This window comes from Octopus bimaculoides, chromosome 9 (genome assembly GCF_001194135.2).
Source record: "Octopus bimaculoides isolate UCB-OBI-ISO-001 chromosome 9, ASM119413v2, whole genome shotgun sequence".
Taxonomy (NCBI): Eukaryota; Metazoa; Mollusca; class Cephalopoda; order Octopoda; family Octopodidae; genus Octopus; species Octopus bimaculoides.
In genome coordinates this window covers 79,236,015-79,251,044 of record NC_068989.1, presented here as the reverse complement: position 1 = coordinate 79,251,044, position 15,030 = coordinate 79,236,015, and the positions used below count along the sequence as shown (strand labels likewise).

The 15,030-nt window shown below is 40.1% G+C and overlaps 1 protein-coding gene across 1 annotated transcript in view; it reads right to left on the bottom strand.

Annotated features, from left to right (window-relative positions):
• Positions 1–15,030, bottom strand: part of LOC106872191 (cyclin-dependent kinase 11B-like) — a 73,779-nt gene that overhangs the window by 18,065 nt on the left and 40,684 nt on the right. The window contains 5 exon segments of the mRNA XM_052970804.1: positions 369–407; positions 1,256–1,354; positions 2,486–2,644; positions 3,650–3,787; positions 4,386–4,516. Coding sequence (XP_052826764.1) covers positions 369–407; positions 1,256–1,354; positions 2,486–2,644; positions 3,650–3,787; positions 4,386–4,516 — 566 coding nt within the window.

The following is a 15,030-nucleotide window of genomic DNA, read 5'->3' as shown; positions in this document are numbered from 1 at the left end:
ATCCATTTTTTTGTCAGGATTACAAATTTTGAAAACACCACAGGAACAAATTTGGAAAAAAATCTCCCAAAATTCACAAAATTAAAAAAACATGTTGATCGTCGTACAAAACTATTGCTGAACTGTTTACACAAATAATCACGTGTTTTCCCGAATGTACTAACGAGATTTGCTCAGATATTCTCATTTAAATATGAATAGGTGATTACGGGCGGTTTTGGGTGGCTTGGTCACATGAACCAAAATTTTTTTCGGGCGGCTTTGGGCGGTTTGGTAACGAAAGGGTTAAGAAGAGTAAAAGAACAATAAAAACTTCCATGCGTCCAAGTGAAAAGTACAACAGATATAAGAAGTGAAAAAACACAAACCTGATTCCAGAATGAGACCTGTTTTTTCAGAAGAAATAGCTGTAAAAGACAATAGGAGTTTGTGTCACTTGACAGATTTTGGAACCATCAACAGCTATGATAGACTGAATGGACACAACATAAAAGAACGCTTTACTTCACACATCAATTTACTTGGAACACAACTTTTACGGATATCGTGTTGTGGTGAGAAAGTGTGTGCAGATGGGCAGCGGTGCACTTGCACCGAGGGGGAAAATGAGGTATGGAAGTGTTACTATGAAAGGCTATTAAGTGTGGAGAATGCAAAGGAGAAAGACAGACTTCCCAATGTGGACCAACAGCAGGGCCAGCTACCCTTGTTGGCGATATGGATATGGAGTCCACTTTGTAAGTATTTGGTTTAGAGTTCTATCTCACAGCACAGCACCTTAAACAAGTTTCTTTTGCATTACTGCTTTGAGCCGACCAATGCCTTGTGAGTTGAACTAGTAGTTGGAAACCTATCATATCTAAGGCTACACACACATATATATGTGTGTGTGTGCGTGATTGCATATGTGAGTGTATGTGTGTGCATATGACAATGTATGTGTGAAAGTTCTGTCTTCATGTGAAGATGCTTGAGGAAAAGCAGTGACAATAGGTTGATGACATTAGGCTGACATTGCTGTATCATCCAGTAATCGCAGCGCTTTCAAACAAATATAAGTCCCTAATTTGAAAAAGCAGGTAAAGGTTAGTAACAGGAAAGACATTCAGCTGTAAAACAACGCCTTGAATATTAAATGTTCTTCCAGCCCAAGCTAGCATGGGAAACAGACCTAAAACAAAAACAAAACTGTGGTTCTAAATCCTTAAAACTGGAAGAAGAAAAAAAAAAAAGCCATAAAGAAACATATACTTACGATGGTATTTGATATTGCGACTTTCAACGACACTGCAATCATTGTTTATTATTTCATCTTCACTACTGGAGCTTGATGCTGAACTTGGTGAATGTGAATCTAATAATGGAAAAAAATGAATTTAAAATTGTTGTTGCCATTATTATTATTATTATTATTATTATTATTATGATTACATCCGCCTTATCGAAGGCAGGGGTACTGTTTTCAGTCATATTTGTTTGTTGGTCTGTCCATGGACAAGATATCTCAAGAACCAACGGAAGGTTTCGGATGAAACTTTCAGGGATGTCTTGCCTCATGACGGGCACGAACTGATTAAATGTTGGGATTGATCTGATACCGGACAAGGATTCTGGATTATTTTTCTGGTTTTGTTACTTAATTTTTGAGAGCAGTCAGGTTCATTTTTAGTATTCCAGTTTGTGAGAGAATTCGAGTTTATTTCAGATATTCTCATTTAAAAAATCATCTCTGGCTAATCATTGAGAGTACACTGGTGTTGCCTTGGTGGAAGTTTACGCACTCTGAGGGCTCATTATCATTATTATTAAGGTGGCAAGATGGCAGAAACATTAGCATACTGGATGAAATACTTAGCAGTATTTCGTCTTCTTTATGTTCTGAGTTCAAATTCCGCCAAGTTCGACTTTGCCTTTCATCCTTCCGAAATCAATAAATTAATTACCATTTGCATACTGGGGTCGACCTAATCAACCCTTCCCACAAAATCCAAGCCTTGTGCCTATAGTAGAAAGGGTTATTATTATTATCATTATTAACCAAAATTATTAAAAGGGTGGAGGAGATTACATTAACTTCAAATGCTCAAAATGGGATTTTGAAAATCCAAATATTTTGCATAGTGTCTCAGCTGGCCCCTGAAATCCTTAACTGAGAAGCAGAAACAGGAGTGGCACCCATTATCAGCCAAGTGAACTGAGGTAAGCCATACTGTAGGTGTTTCCCAGCAGCACAAGCCAGTCGGTGGCTTTAAGTAAAGTTTTCTGTAAATTTCTGTCTAAATGAAACAAGGTGCAAAACTCATGAGAGACTGGTCTACCGAAGGCTATAAGAGAAGACACTAGCTCAAGATGCTGTACTGTGGGAAACAAACCTGGAACCAGGTGGTTGCAAGGAAAGCTTCTTAACTACACAGCCATGCCTAGACATACGAAAGAGAGAAAAAGAGCAAAACCAAGTTGAAACGAACGGGTAACGGGAACTTACCTGATTCTGAATCTGAATGCGATGCCTCACTGATTTCTGAAACATATACTGGCTCAGCAGGCCTAATTTCGTATGGCTCCTCTGAACCATCAGATGGAATTTCCACATTAGTGTCATCAACTTCATCTGGAGTATGGGGTCCAATTGGAGAATGGGCTTCTGTGAAATAAGCATTAATTAAAACCATGTCATTAGGCAGACTTGTAGAAATTTTTATACCGTGGATATATTTGGCATATGTCATGAATATTCAAAGTGTGAAGTCATCATCATCATCATCATCGTCGTTTAACGTCCGCTTTCCATGCTAGCATGGGTTGGACGATTTGACTGAGGACTAGTGAACCAGATGGCTGCACCAGGCTCCAATCTGATTTGGCAGAGTTTCTACAGCTGGATGTCCTTTCTAACGCCAACCACTCCGAGAGTGTAGTGGGTGCTTTTACGTGCCACCGGCACGAGGGCCAAAGTGTGAAATCATAAAAAAGTTGTGATGTTATATCTGTATATATGTTTATATATGTCATCATTTTTTTTTTGTTTAATGTCTCCTTCTCCATGCTTGCATGGGTCAGACGGAATTTATTGAGGCAGATTGTCTACAGCTGGATGCTCATCTTGTCGCCAACCCTCACCTGTTTCCAAACAAAGTAATATTTTTCCATGACTGAACACATCTTCATGCAGGATTGGAAACAAATAACCTTGCTTGTATGAAGGTGATGCTCGTTTACAACATCACAGGATCTCAAGACAAGGTACACACAAACATACAGATGTGTGTGTGTCTGAGAGAGAGAGAAAGAGAGAGTGAGAGAGAGTATATTCTTCCCATTTTTACATGAAAGCAACAGAGCAAAAGAAATTGATGAGGCAATGTTGACATTCCATGTCCACAAATCTATGCTTTCAAAGACAAATGGAATAAAAATATCAGTCATTTAAAAACAGTAAATGTTCATGACAGGAAGGGCATCTGTTTAATATATATATACCTCAATGATAAGTAATCATCCAACTCCTGCAAGCAAGAAAAATCAGATGTAAAAAGGAACTAATGAATGAACAACAGAACTAAACATGGAGTAAGGAGGAGGTGCAAGTATGAATGAGTTGAAGAAAATATAGTCTAGAAAGCAAGTCAAGAAAACCTGAAATACATACGCTGTTCATCAGGAGATCTCTTTCTGGGTCGTGCCTTTGCATCCCATCGATTCATATGGTCATGGTGTCGACTTTCACGACTCGGACTTCGACTTCGGAAGTGCCGTTTCAACCGACGCCGTTCTGCCCGTTCCATTTCTACAAAAACATAAAATGTCAAGTAGAAATATTCTCAAAAAACAGTCTTCAATGAAACACACATGGAAGGAAGGAAGGAGGGAAAGAAAGAAAACCCCTTCTCAATATCATCTTTGACATAAAATGTGCTGCTGCTGCTTCTACTGACAGTACAAAGACTTAATCCTTTCTGCTAAAGGCACAAGGATTAAAATTTGTGGGGAAGGGATTAGTTGATTACATCAACCCCAGTGTTTCACTGGTACTTAATTTATTGACCCCGAAAGGATGAAAGGCAAAGTTGACCTCCGCGGAATTTGAACTGAGAACATAGCGGCAGACGAAATACCGCTAAGCATTTTGCCCGGTGTGTTAACGTTTCTGCCAGCTCGCCGCCTTTAAGAACCAGACTTAATAATAGCCAAACGTGTCTTAAACCATTCTGTAGTCTTTAAAAATATGTTAAGAACATATTAGATGTTTGCAGACAATTAAGAAGTCCCAGACATTACACTGCCACCAATGTTTATAGCAGCAGCAGGACAATGACAAGCGGAAGGCTGCTGGTCAGATGTTTACTTGATTTGGGAATGAACAACAAAAGCAGGCTGATTCTCACCTTCATTGCGCAGTGCTTGGTTCCTTCTCTCCTCTTTCTTTCGAGCCTGTCTTTCACGTTCTTTCTGCTGCTCTCGTATCTCTCGCTGTTCCCTCACTCTCCGTTCAAACTCTAGTCTCTCCAAACGGTCTCTGCAAAAATAGCAAAAACAAAATAAGGACAATTAAGGGAAACAAACCTTGACATATTATTAAACCCTAACAAAGCAATCTTAGTAATGACAATGCAAAAGGGAAACCATAAGGGACTACAGCTCTGACTGTACTATTAACATCTGGAGAATTACAAAACCAATGAAACTTGCTTGTGATGTCTCCATTTCTCTAAATTCCTGTAAAAGAATCAATAATTTTAGTTCTGGTGTGATGATATCAAACAGACAATCACCCGAAAGAGCATGTCATCAGGCTGCAACTATACATCTACAGCAAAACCATTGTTCACAAACAGGGGATGAGTATGTGTAAGCATGGGGTCAGACGGGGCAGAGTTTTCTACAGCCAGATGCCCTTCTTGCAACCAGCCTCCACTTGTTTCCAGGTGAAGTAATAACCTCCCTGTCTATCAAACAAACTGCCCATGCATGTTTACATGGAGAAATGGAAGTAAAAAAAAAAAAAAATACCAGAGAAATGAGCCCTTTCTTAACAAAGATCATGCCACATGTCAAGTCTTGTCAAGAAAGCTGGACAAGCTTTCGTGGTAGATTGCAAACAAATGATATCAACAGTGAAGCCATTGTTCACAAACAGGAGATGAACATGTGTCAGCAAGGAAATATGAAGTTAGCCATGCAAACACTTGAACCGATATTTACAAATACGATGGGCTTCTTTCAGTTTTTGTCTACCAAATCTACTCACAAGGCATTGGTCAGCACAGCGCTATAGTAGTAGGCCCTTGCTAAACAGTAAAACTGAACTCAAAACCACCATGTGATTGGGAAGCAAATTTCTTGACCACAGAGCCATATCTATCAATCTCTATATATATACACACACATGCAAACATGTATACATATACACACACACACACAAACATATACATGTATACATTCAAACATACACAAGCATATACATGTTATACATTCACACACAGGGCTGGCAAGCTGAGGGGCTGCATCAGACTCCAGTCCAGTTTGACATGGTTTCTACAGCTGGATGCTCTTCCTAACACCAACCACTCCAAGGGTGTAATGGGTGGTTTTACGTGCCACTAGCAGGGATGCCAGTTGCGTGACACCCCAATATGGGTTAAAGATCAGAAGATGGTCCTGTGGATAAAGCAAACAGAATGTGGAAGATGGCCGACCCCCTACATATGTGTCACACAGACCCACTCATGTGAATCAGCCCCACTACTTAAGGGTTAAAAAGATTCTGTGCTTCATGGGTAAGCTCAAGAGAGATGAAGCAGAGTAAATTATAAATAAACTAGCAAGAAGTAAAGGGAAACTGCTGTCATATCTTTCCCTCACAGGATTCATCAATCATCAGGCTTTTGCATGGAGGTACATGATTGCCAATGCCTGTAAAAAGGTATGGCACACAAGTGGGGAGAAAGGGAGAGAGTGTGTGTTTTCTCGAAAGAAAGGATTGTAACAGAATCAGGGAAGAGAGACAGAGTAAGGGTAACAAATAAGGTTGGAGTGGAGAGAGAAAGGAAACTGTATGTGTGTGTGTGTGTGTGTGTGTGTATGCCAGTTGTATCAATGAATGGATCTTCGCCGTTCAGTAGTATGGCCAGCTTTTGGCTTTAGACAAGGACGTTTGTGTGTATGGCAGCAGTAGTGTCACATATACGGGGAACAGTACTTCCAGTCTTGCTTGGGTTCCACAAAGGCCCAGCAAATGAAGCATTTTCTAACACTAAAGAGAAATCCAACATTCTGTGATGCAGTTATAACGATATATATGTTAGGTGAGCAAGGAAGATCATCAGAAATTGTGCAAATCATGTGTTGTACTAAGTCTGAGGGTTTCAACTGTATCTCGTTCAAATGTAGTGAGAATGACAGAGAGAAGTATTTCCTTCATATTCTTCCTTTTAGATCCATTTTCCATGCAGACTTATTTTCAGCAGCATTTTACAGCCAATTGTCCTTCCATTTTTGTTTCAAATAAAGGAATTTTTTTTCTTTTGCAAAGGCACAAAGTTTATGGTACATATTCTTAACAAAAAATGTTAAGATCACATCAGAGTTTCACTCAGGCAGTGACATGCAAAGCTGTGAAGTCAACATTTGCCCAGATAAACACAGATACGCCCACACGCACATGACTATACATCAGGCTTCCATACAGTCTCTGTCAACTGATTCCAGGTATGACATGTAAATTTGTGAAGCACTCCATATTTTAATTCTTCTCTCTACAACTTACTGTACATTAAGGGTATGCTCTGATACCTCATCTCCACATCCCTTTTCCTTTCCCTGCTGAGGCAGCCATGTATCTCCTCTACAATGAGACACCTGTTCCTGTCCCTCTTTCAGACATTAGCTTCTCAGCATCTGGCACAAAGCCACCCCACTCAATACTGCAAGCACTTTTTTGTGAAGGGGTTTTGTCCTACAAGTTACTTGGTGACCTCACTAGTGCTGGTACCACACACACACACAAAAGCACCCAGTCCACTGTGTAAAGTGGTTGGCATTAGGAAGGGTATCCTTCCATAGAAACCATAACATTGCACACACTGGAGACCAACACAGCCCTCACCGTAGTCAGATCTTATCACCATCCAACCCTTGCCAACATGAAACATGGACATCAAACAATGATGATGATGATAATGGTTGGCTTAAGGTTATTGTGTGAGACACGTGGCTTAGTGGCTAGGGTGTCAGCATCATGATTGTAAGATTGTGGTTTCGATTCCTGGACCAGGCGCCGCATTGTATTCTTGAGCAAAACACTTCATTTCACGTTGCTCCAGTCCACTCAGCTGGCAAAAATGAGTAACGCTGCGATGGACTGGCGTCCCGTTCAGCGGGGAACACATACGCCATTGAAACAGGGAAACCGGGCCCATGAGCCTGGTTAGGCTTTAAAAGGGCGCATTTATTTTTTTTTAATGTCATTGTAGAGGACAATTGCCTGGGGTGTCACGCCATGAGATACAACAACTCAAGGCTACATGTTTATGGAGAGTAGCTCTTATTCATGCAACTTGGTATGTTTAGTGATAATATCTTCAAGTTACTGAAAGAAACAAGAGCATCATGGCCCCAATTAAAGTCTCAACTTATAGAAGCAGTGTACATTTAGAAGGACATGTCCGTCTATCTTATAAATGATGTTTGAGTGTAGAATCTTAAAGAGGAGTAAAAGATGCTATGTTGGATTTAACCCCTTAAATCAGTGCTACTCAAAGTGGTAAATCTTTATTCCCTGCATTAGGATAAAGACTCAAACAAGTGAGATTGTGTGATGTTCATGACTTTCTGAAGGGTACCAGTAGTTTATCAGTAATCCAGTATCAAGGCTGGTCTGCTGTCTTGCCTTGAACCAACATACAAACAGGGTTATACATCTGGCAACCGATGTATGAAGCATGACCATAGGATAAAACAGCATGGAATCCAAATAGATGGAACCTGTGGAAGAAGATTTGAAGGCTGATCTCAGGATACTGAACTCCAGCAAAATGTTGAGGAACAGAAGCCTCAAGCAACATAGTGATGCATGAAAAATTGGATGCAAAATAATAACAATTAGGATATAACCTGTCTCTCAATGTCTCAGTCTACTAAAGATTGAATATATCGCTTTACATATAGAGATGGAATCCTATGTTACTATGTTATAACCAGCAGCAGTGCTGTAAGATTTATGTCAATATTTGTACTGGGTTCTGGCAGAATCGTTAGCACGGTGGACGAAATGCTTAGCGGTATTTCGGCTGCCATTACATTTTGAGTTCAAATTCCGCCAAGGTCAACTTTGCCTTTCATCCTTTCGGGGTCGATTAAATAAGTACCAGTTACACACTGGGATCAATGTAATCAACTTAATCCCTTTGTCTGTCCTTGTTTGTCCCCTCTATGTTTAGCCCCCCTGTGAGCAATAAAGAAATAAATATTTATACTGGGTTTGCAAAGTGCAGTTGAGGCCAAATATCCCAGCTGCTTCAAGTACAACTTGAAAGAAATCCAGTTCCATGAAGCGAACTTTCTGTAGATAAATACATGCAAACAAGTTCTTCAATGGTATCTTAACCCTTTTGTTACCATACTTCTGTTGACATATACCGTCTTAGTTTCAATCCATTTTTAAAATATTGAAGAATTTAGTAAAATAACTTTCTTCTTATTAAGCTGCCGTCAGGAACAAATTAACATAAAATTTTGAGGGAAGGTTTTAATTTAGATCACACCAAAACAGTAAGCTTAGGTCATAGAACCAGGGATAGTCTTGGGTGGGTTTGTATCAAAAGGGTTAATTATTAAGATGATTACAGGACAATCCCTTTTGTTGTCTTAAAATAGAAAGCTATATAATAAAATCCTTGACATTAAAACTAGGATATCTCTCCACCATGCCCCCTACCTAATGCAGAGAACAAACAGAGAAGTTCTACATCAGTGATTTTTTCAACCTTTCTTCATCCTGCAGCATAGTACAATATGGTAGTAAATGGGTTCTGACATAGGCATTGCACTTTGCCGCAATGGAATAAACATGCAATTGTGTGGTGCATTTTATCTGACAGTCTAACAATTCCGTCAGTCACCCACCTTCTTTAATAATCCTTTCTATTATAGGCACAAGGCCTGAAATTTTGAGAGGAAGAGGAAGTCGATTACATTGACCCCCCCCTCCCCAGTACACAACTGGTACTTAATTTATCAACCCCAAAAGGATGAAAGCAAAGTCAGCCTCGGGAGAATTTGAACTCAGAACATAAAGACAGGCAAAATACCACTACACACTTTGCTTGGTGTGCAAACAGTTTTGCCAGCTCGCTGTCTTTATCCTCTTTCATCATCATCATCATCATCCTTTAACGTCTGTTTTCCATGCTGGCATGGGTTGGATGGTTTGACTAGAATTGACAAGCTGGAGGGCTACACCAGGTTCCAGTCTGATTTGGCTTGGTTTCAACAACTGGATGCCCTTCCTAATGCCAACCACTTTACAGTGTGTGCTGGGTGCTTTTAACATACCAGCACAACCATCATGTGGTTGAGAAGCAAACTTCTTACCACAGTCATGCCTGTACCTATCAAGAACAGTAATAATTCAGACAATTCTACCTTTCTGTCTGATGTTACTACTGGAGTTTCTTTGCACTTAATAATAATCACTAATCTCTGCTAGCACCTTTTAACCTCATAATGAAGTCCACTTTTCCATGTTTGTTTGTGTAGGCCAGATGAAAGCTGTTGAAGCAGGTTTTTCTACAGCTGGATGCTCTTCCTGTCAACAACCTTCATCTATTTCCAAATAAATGAGACTGTTTTTGTATGTCAGTTATTTTTGCTTACAATAAGAGTATATACAACAGCCACACACACACACACATTACATTGATATAAAAATATTAGTGTGATGGTGCAAATAAAAACAAGACTTCTCAATGACTTCATAATGGAGGTTTCCCTGCTCTCCAAAATTGCCATCAGCTTTTTTCATTTCCAAATATTTCATTCCACTTTTTGTTTTTTTCATTTGTTGTGCTGTCGGCACTTCTAATGATGGAGAAGACTAACCCAAGCATAAAACACACATTTGCACAAATTTCAGCTAATGGACAGAGTGACAGAATTTTCATCTTCATTATTTGTCCTCTTCATTTCTGCAATGCTCTTTTCCAAATGAACCTGCAACAGTCAAGATTGTCTGAAGGTAGAGTTTGCTAATCCACTGCTGGTTCTTCTCAGGCTGAAGGCTGATGTTGCTCTTTCACATAATCTGTTTGATTTGACCATTGTAACATTACAGAGGGCAGTATTTTGCCAGTGCTGAGTTCACTGCAAAAGATGCAGTAGAGAAAAGCTGGGTCATTTTCTTTTGTATATGGCACACATCATCTGTCCATTTGAGACAATATCTGGTGGCTTCAAAATGCTGTTGACCTGAGATTTCTCAAGGACTGCAAGATTGGAGACGAAGTCCTTCCATTTGATATCCATGATAGATCAAAGTAACAAATCAATAAATATTAGCTCAATGCAACCATAACCATCAGAAAAACTTTCTTTCAACAACAGAAGGGGCTTTATTGAACACACTAGTTTTCTCAAAAACCCACATCACACAAATCTATCCACAATTTGACAACTCTACTGAATGAATCATTGCCTACAGAGACCACCACTTTAGTTTCCTCAGACCCTGGCCTTAATAAAGCCATTTTAGTTATTATCCTAGTCTAAACATTCTATATCAGGTATTTTGGAAACAGTGTCACTAGGTATAGATTTCCAATAAACCAATCACTGTTTCACTGCATTTTCATTTTTATGTATAGGCGCCACATACAAATTACCCATACCGGTTCCACGTAAAAATGACCTGTGTTGGCACCACGTAATAAGGACCTGTGCTGGTGCCATTTAAAAAGGACCTGTGCTGGTGCCATTTAAAAAGCACCTGTGCTGGTGCCATGTAAAAAGCACCTGTGCTGGACTATGTAAAGAGCACCCAGTACACTCTGTGGAATAGTTGGCATTAGGAAGGGCTTCCAGTCGAAGAAACCGAGTTAAATCAAATTGGAACCTGGTGCAGCTCTCCTGCATGCCAGCTCTGGTCAAACCACACAACCTATACTAGCATGAAAAACAGACATTAAATGATGATGATGATGATGATGACGATGATAAAAGTGACAAGAGAGTGTCTGTGTAACTTGAGCAGAACAAATAACACTGTGTGCTCTTACATGAATACACCAGCTTTCTCACAGAAGTATATTGACACAAGATATATACAAACATACATGACGGACTACTGCAAAACTTCTGTTCATCAAATTTCAACCACAAAGCATTGGTCAACTCAAAGCTGTTGTGGAAAATACATGCCCAAAGTACCTCACAATGGAATCAAACCAATTACCATTTGATTGCAAAGCAGACTTATCCACATTTGCACACATGCTAGTTGGTCCATTCTAATTCTGCTTTTCCATGCTGGCATGGACTGGATGAAGATCTCATTGGGGACAGTATTTTACAGTCAGATGCTCATCCTGAGGGGCCAACCTCAAAGAGTTTGGCAAGTACGGGTTTTATTGCTTCACCAGTCACCATAAGTCAAAAAACACAAAACAACATAATGTATTGTTCGTAAGGGATGTAAACATGACATCACCATTTTACTCACACGGCGCCTTCCTGCCACTTGTGCCGGTGGCACGTGAAGGGACATTCGAGCGAGATCGTTGGCAGTGCCGCTGGACTGGCTCCTGTGCAGGCGGCACGTAAAATACACCATTTCGAGCGTGGCCGTCGCCAGTACCGCTTGACTAGCCATCGTGCCGGTGGCACATAAAAGCACCCACTATACTCTCGGAGTGGTTGGCGTTAGGAAGGGTATCCAGCTGTAGAAACTCTGCCAAATCAGACTGGAGGCTGGTGTAGCCATCTGGTTCGCCAGTCCTCAGTTAAATCATCCAACTCATGCCAGCATGAAAAGTGGACATTAAATGATGATGATGATGAATCACACACAAAAAAAGGGGAAGGCAGGTGAACCAATAAAAAAAGGGATACTACCTATGGTTTTTTGGTTGTTTGTTTATTATTTTTACTTTGGAACAGGCCATACATTTTAAGGAGAAGGGTCTTTAGATTGTTTTTAGACTGTTCAAGACAAGGTCGTACTTCAACACCACCTCCAAGGTGAAGTTGATTTAATCATGATTGGTAGTGGGGTGACAGCTCAATCTGGTCAGCCACATGGCTCATACAACAGACGAGGAAGTACCTCCCAGAGAGGGGAACTGACTGGGTCACTGCTCGGCAGGTTACCCAGGAGGACCCAAGCAGATACTGACAAATGGTGGATGCAGTGACACGCTACAATGGCATGTGCTTCCATACCTCACCCAACCTGGCACATATACTACCCAGAAAGATAAAAGCAGAGTCAAGTTCAGCAGGATATAAGCTCAGAATGTAAAGGGACTTTTGCAGATTTGAAGAGCATCATCATTTAGTGTCTGCTTTCAATGCTAGCATGGGTTGGACAGTTTGACAGGAGCTAGCAAACCAGAAGACTACACCAGGCTTCTGTGTCTGTTTTGGCATAGTTTTTATGACTGGATGCCCTTCCTAATAACAACTACCTTGCTGAGTGGACTGCATCCAGTTGTACAATTTATACTCCAAATGAGGAAGAAACGAAGACCCTACAAGCTGCAGCAATGTTAGCCCATCTAGCAGGATAGTAATTCAGAATAAAAACTAATACAGAGGGGACAATTTAGTCTGGGCAGACAATCTCTCATGTGTTGATGGCAATATAAAATGCATCTAGTCAATGCTGTAAAGTGATTAGGATAGGAAAGGCATCCTATTATAAAAATTTTGACAAGAAAAAAAAAAAAAAAAGGTTTCAAATTTCGTCACAAGGGCAACAATTTTGGGGGAGGGGAGGAGTCGATTACATCGACCCCAGTTTTCAACTGGTACTTATTACATCCAATTGATGTCATAAAGTAGTTGCTAATAGGAGGGGCGTTAATATATAAGAAAACCATAGTACATAGTACACACAACATCAAAGATTGACAGTTTTCTGTGTTGTTGCATGTGTCAAATGATGAAAGCCCATTACTAATGGCAAAACACAATGTTAGATCACACACCATCCAGTCCTTAGTAGCAAGTAAATAAGGACATAAAATGCTGATGATGATGATGATAACATCTGGCACTGCTCTAAGAATGGTTTCAAATTTTGACACAAGGGCAGTTAGTTTTTTGGGGGGAGGGGGGTGCTTAGTCAATTAAATCGACTCCAGAGTTCAGCTGGTATTTATTTTATTGACCCTGAAAGGATGAAAGTCAAAGCTGATCTCAGTGGGATTCGAACTCAGAACGTAAAGATGGACGAAATGCCATGAAGCATTTTGCCTGGCATGCCAACGATTCTGCTAGCTAACTGCCATGGGTATAATGATAATAATAATAATAATAATAATAATCCTTTCTACTGGAAGCACAAGACCTTAAATTTGGGGGGAAGGGATTAAGTTGATTACATCGACCCCAGTGCGTATCTGGTATTTATTTAATTGACCCCGAAGGAATTTGAACTCAGAACATAGCGACAAGTGAAATACCCCTAAGCATTTCATCCAGTGTGCTAACGATTCTGCCAGCTCGCCACTTTATATAATGATAATAATAATTCTTCCTTGTTTAGGAACAAATGGTTGGCAACTTGAGAGAGACCAGTTGATTACACTGACTCCCAGTACTCGGCTGGTACTTTATTTCATCAACCACAGAGGGATGAAAAGCAAAGAAGACCTCGGTGGAATTTGAAATCGGAATATAAAAAACCAGAACAAATAATGCAAGGCACTTTCTCCAACACCCTTACAGTACTCCCAGCTTACCACATGATTTATGCACAAGGCCAAAAATTTTAAGTGGAGATCAACCCCAGTATCGAAATGGTACCTTATTTTATCGACCTCTGATAGAATGAGAGTGCCGTAACACATCCTGCAAGACATTTAGCCCAATACTTTTAATGGTTCCATCAGCTTGCCACCCTTAAAATAATCGGTTTGTCCACATTACTTCATAAGGGGCATAGGGTCAATATTCCGGTTTCTCTATTCCTCCCTGGACAGGACACCAAGCCATAGCAGGATTGGCTGTTTTTACCAGCCAGGTGGACTGGAACAATGTGAAATGAAGTGTTTTGCTTAAGAACACAACGCATTGTCCAATCCAGGAATTGAAACCACAATCTTTATTTTCGTCTCCAATCCTAAAAAGATGAAAGGCAAAGTTGACTGTAGCAGGATTTGAACTCAGAACATGAAGAGCCAAAAGAAATACCATGAAGCATTTTGTCCACTGCACTACTGATTCTGCCAAAAAAGCAGTCCATCATCGTTTAACGTCCGCTTTCCATGCTAGCATGGGTTGCAGTAGCTGTCATAATAATTATTTCAAATTTTTGCCACAAGGGCAGCTTGGGGGAGGTGAAGATAAGTCGATTACATCAACCCCAGCGTTCAACTGGTTCTTATTTTATCAACCCTGAGAGGATGAAAGGCAAAGTCAACATCAGCGGAATTTGAACTCAGAACGTAGCGATGGGTGAAATACTGCTAAGCATTTCGTCAGCATGCTAACGATTCTGCCAGGTCACCCCCTTAGTAGCAGCAGTAATAATAATGATTTTCTTTTCAAATAATTATTTATGCTGAAAAGTATAAAATAAAGTAAGAAAAAAATAAAGTTTTCCACAAGATGCAAGTGGTGTTAGTGATACAGCTTGGTTGGGGGGGGGGGGTAAGAAGGAGCAGAGGGTACAGGGAAGGGGATTTACTTTGTAGTAGATCAAACATTTTCTGCTGAGTGGGTAGAGAGAGGGAAAGCATTGCACAAAAAATAATATAAGGAGGAGGGTTAAAAATAAGACGTACAAAGCCAAAATATCAAAGCTGGAAAAGAAAA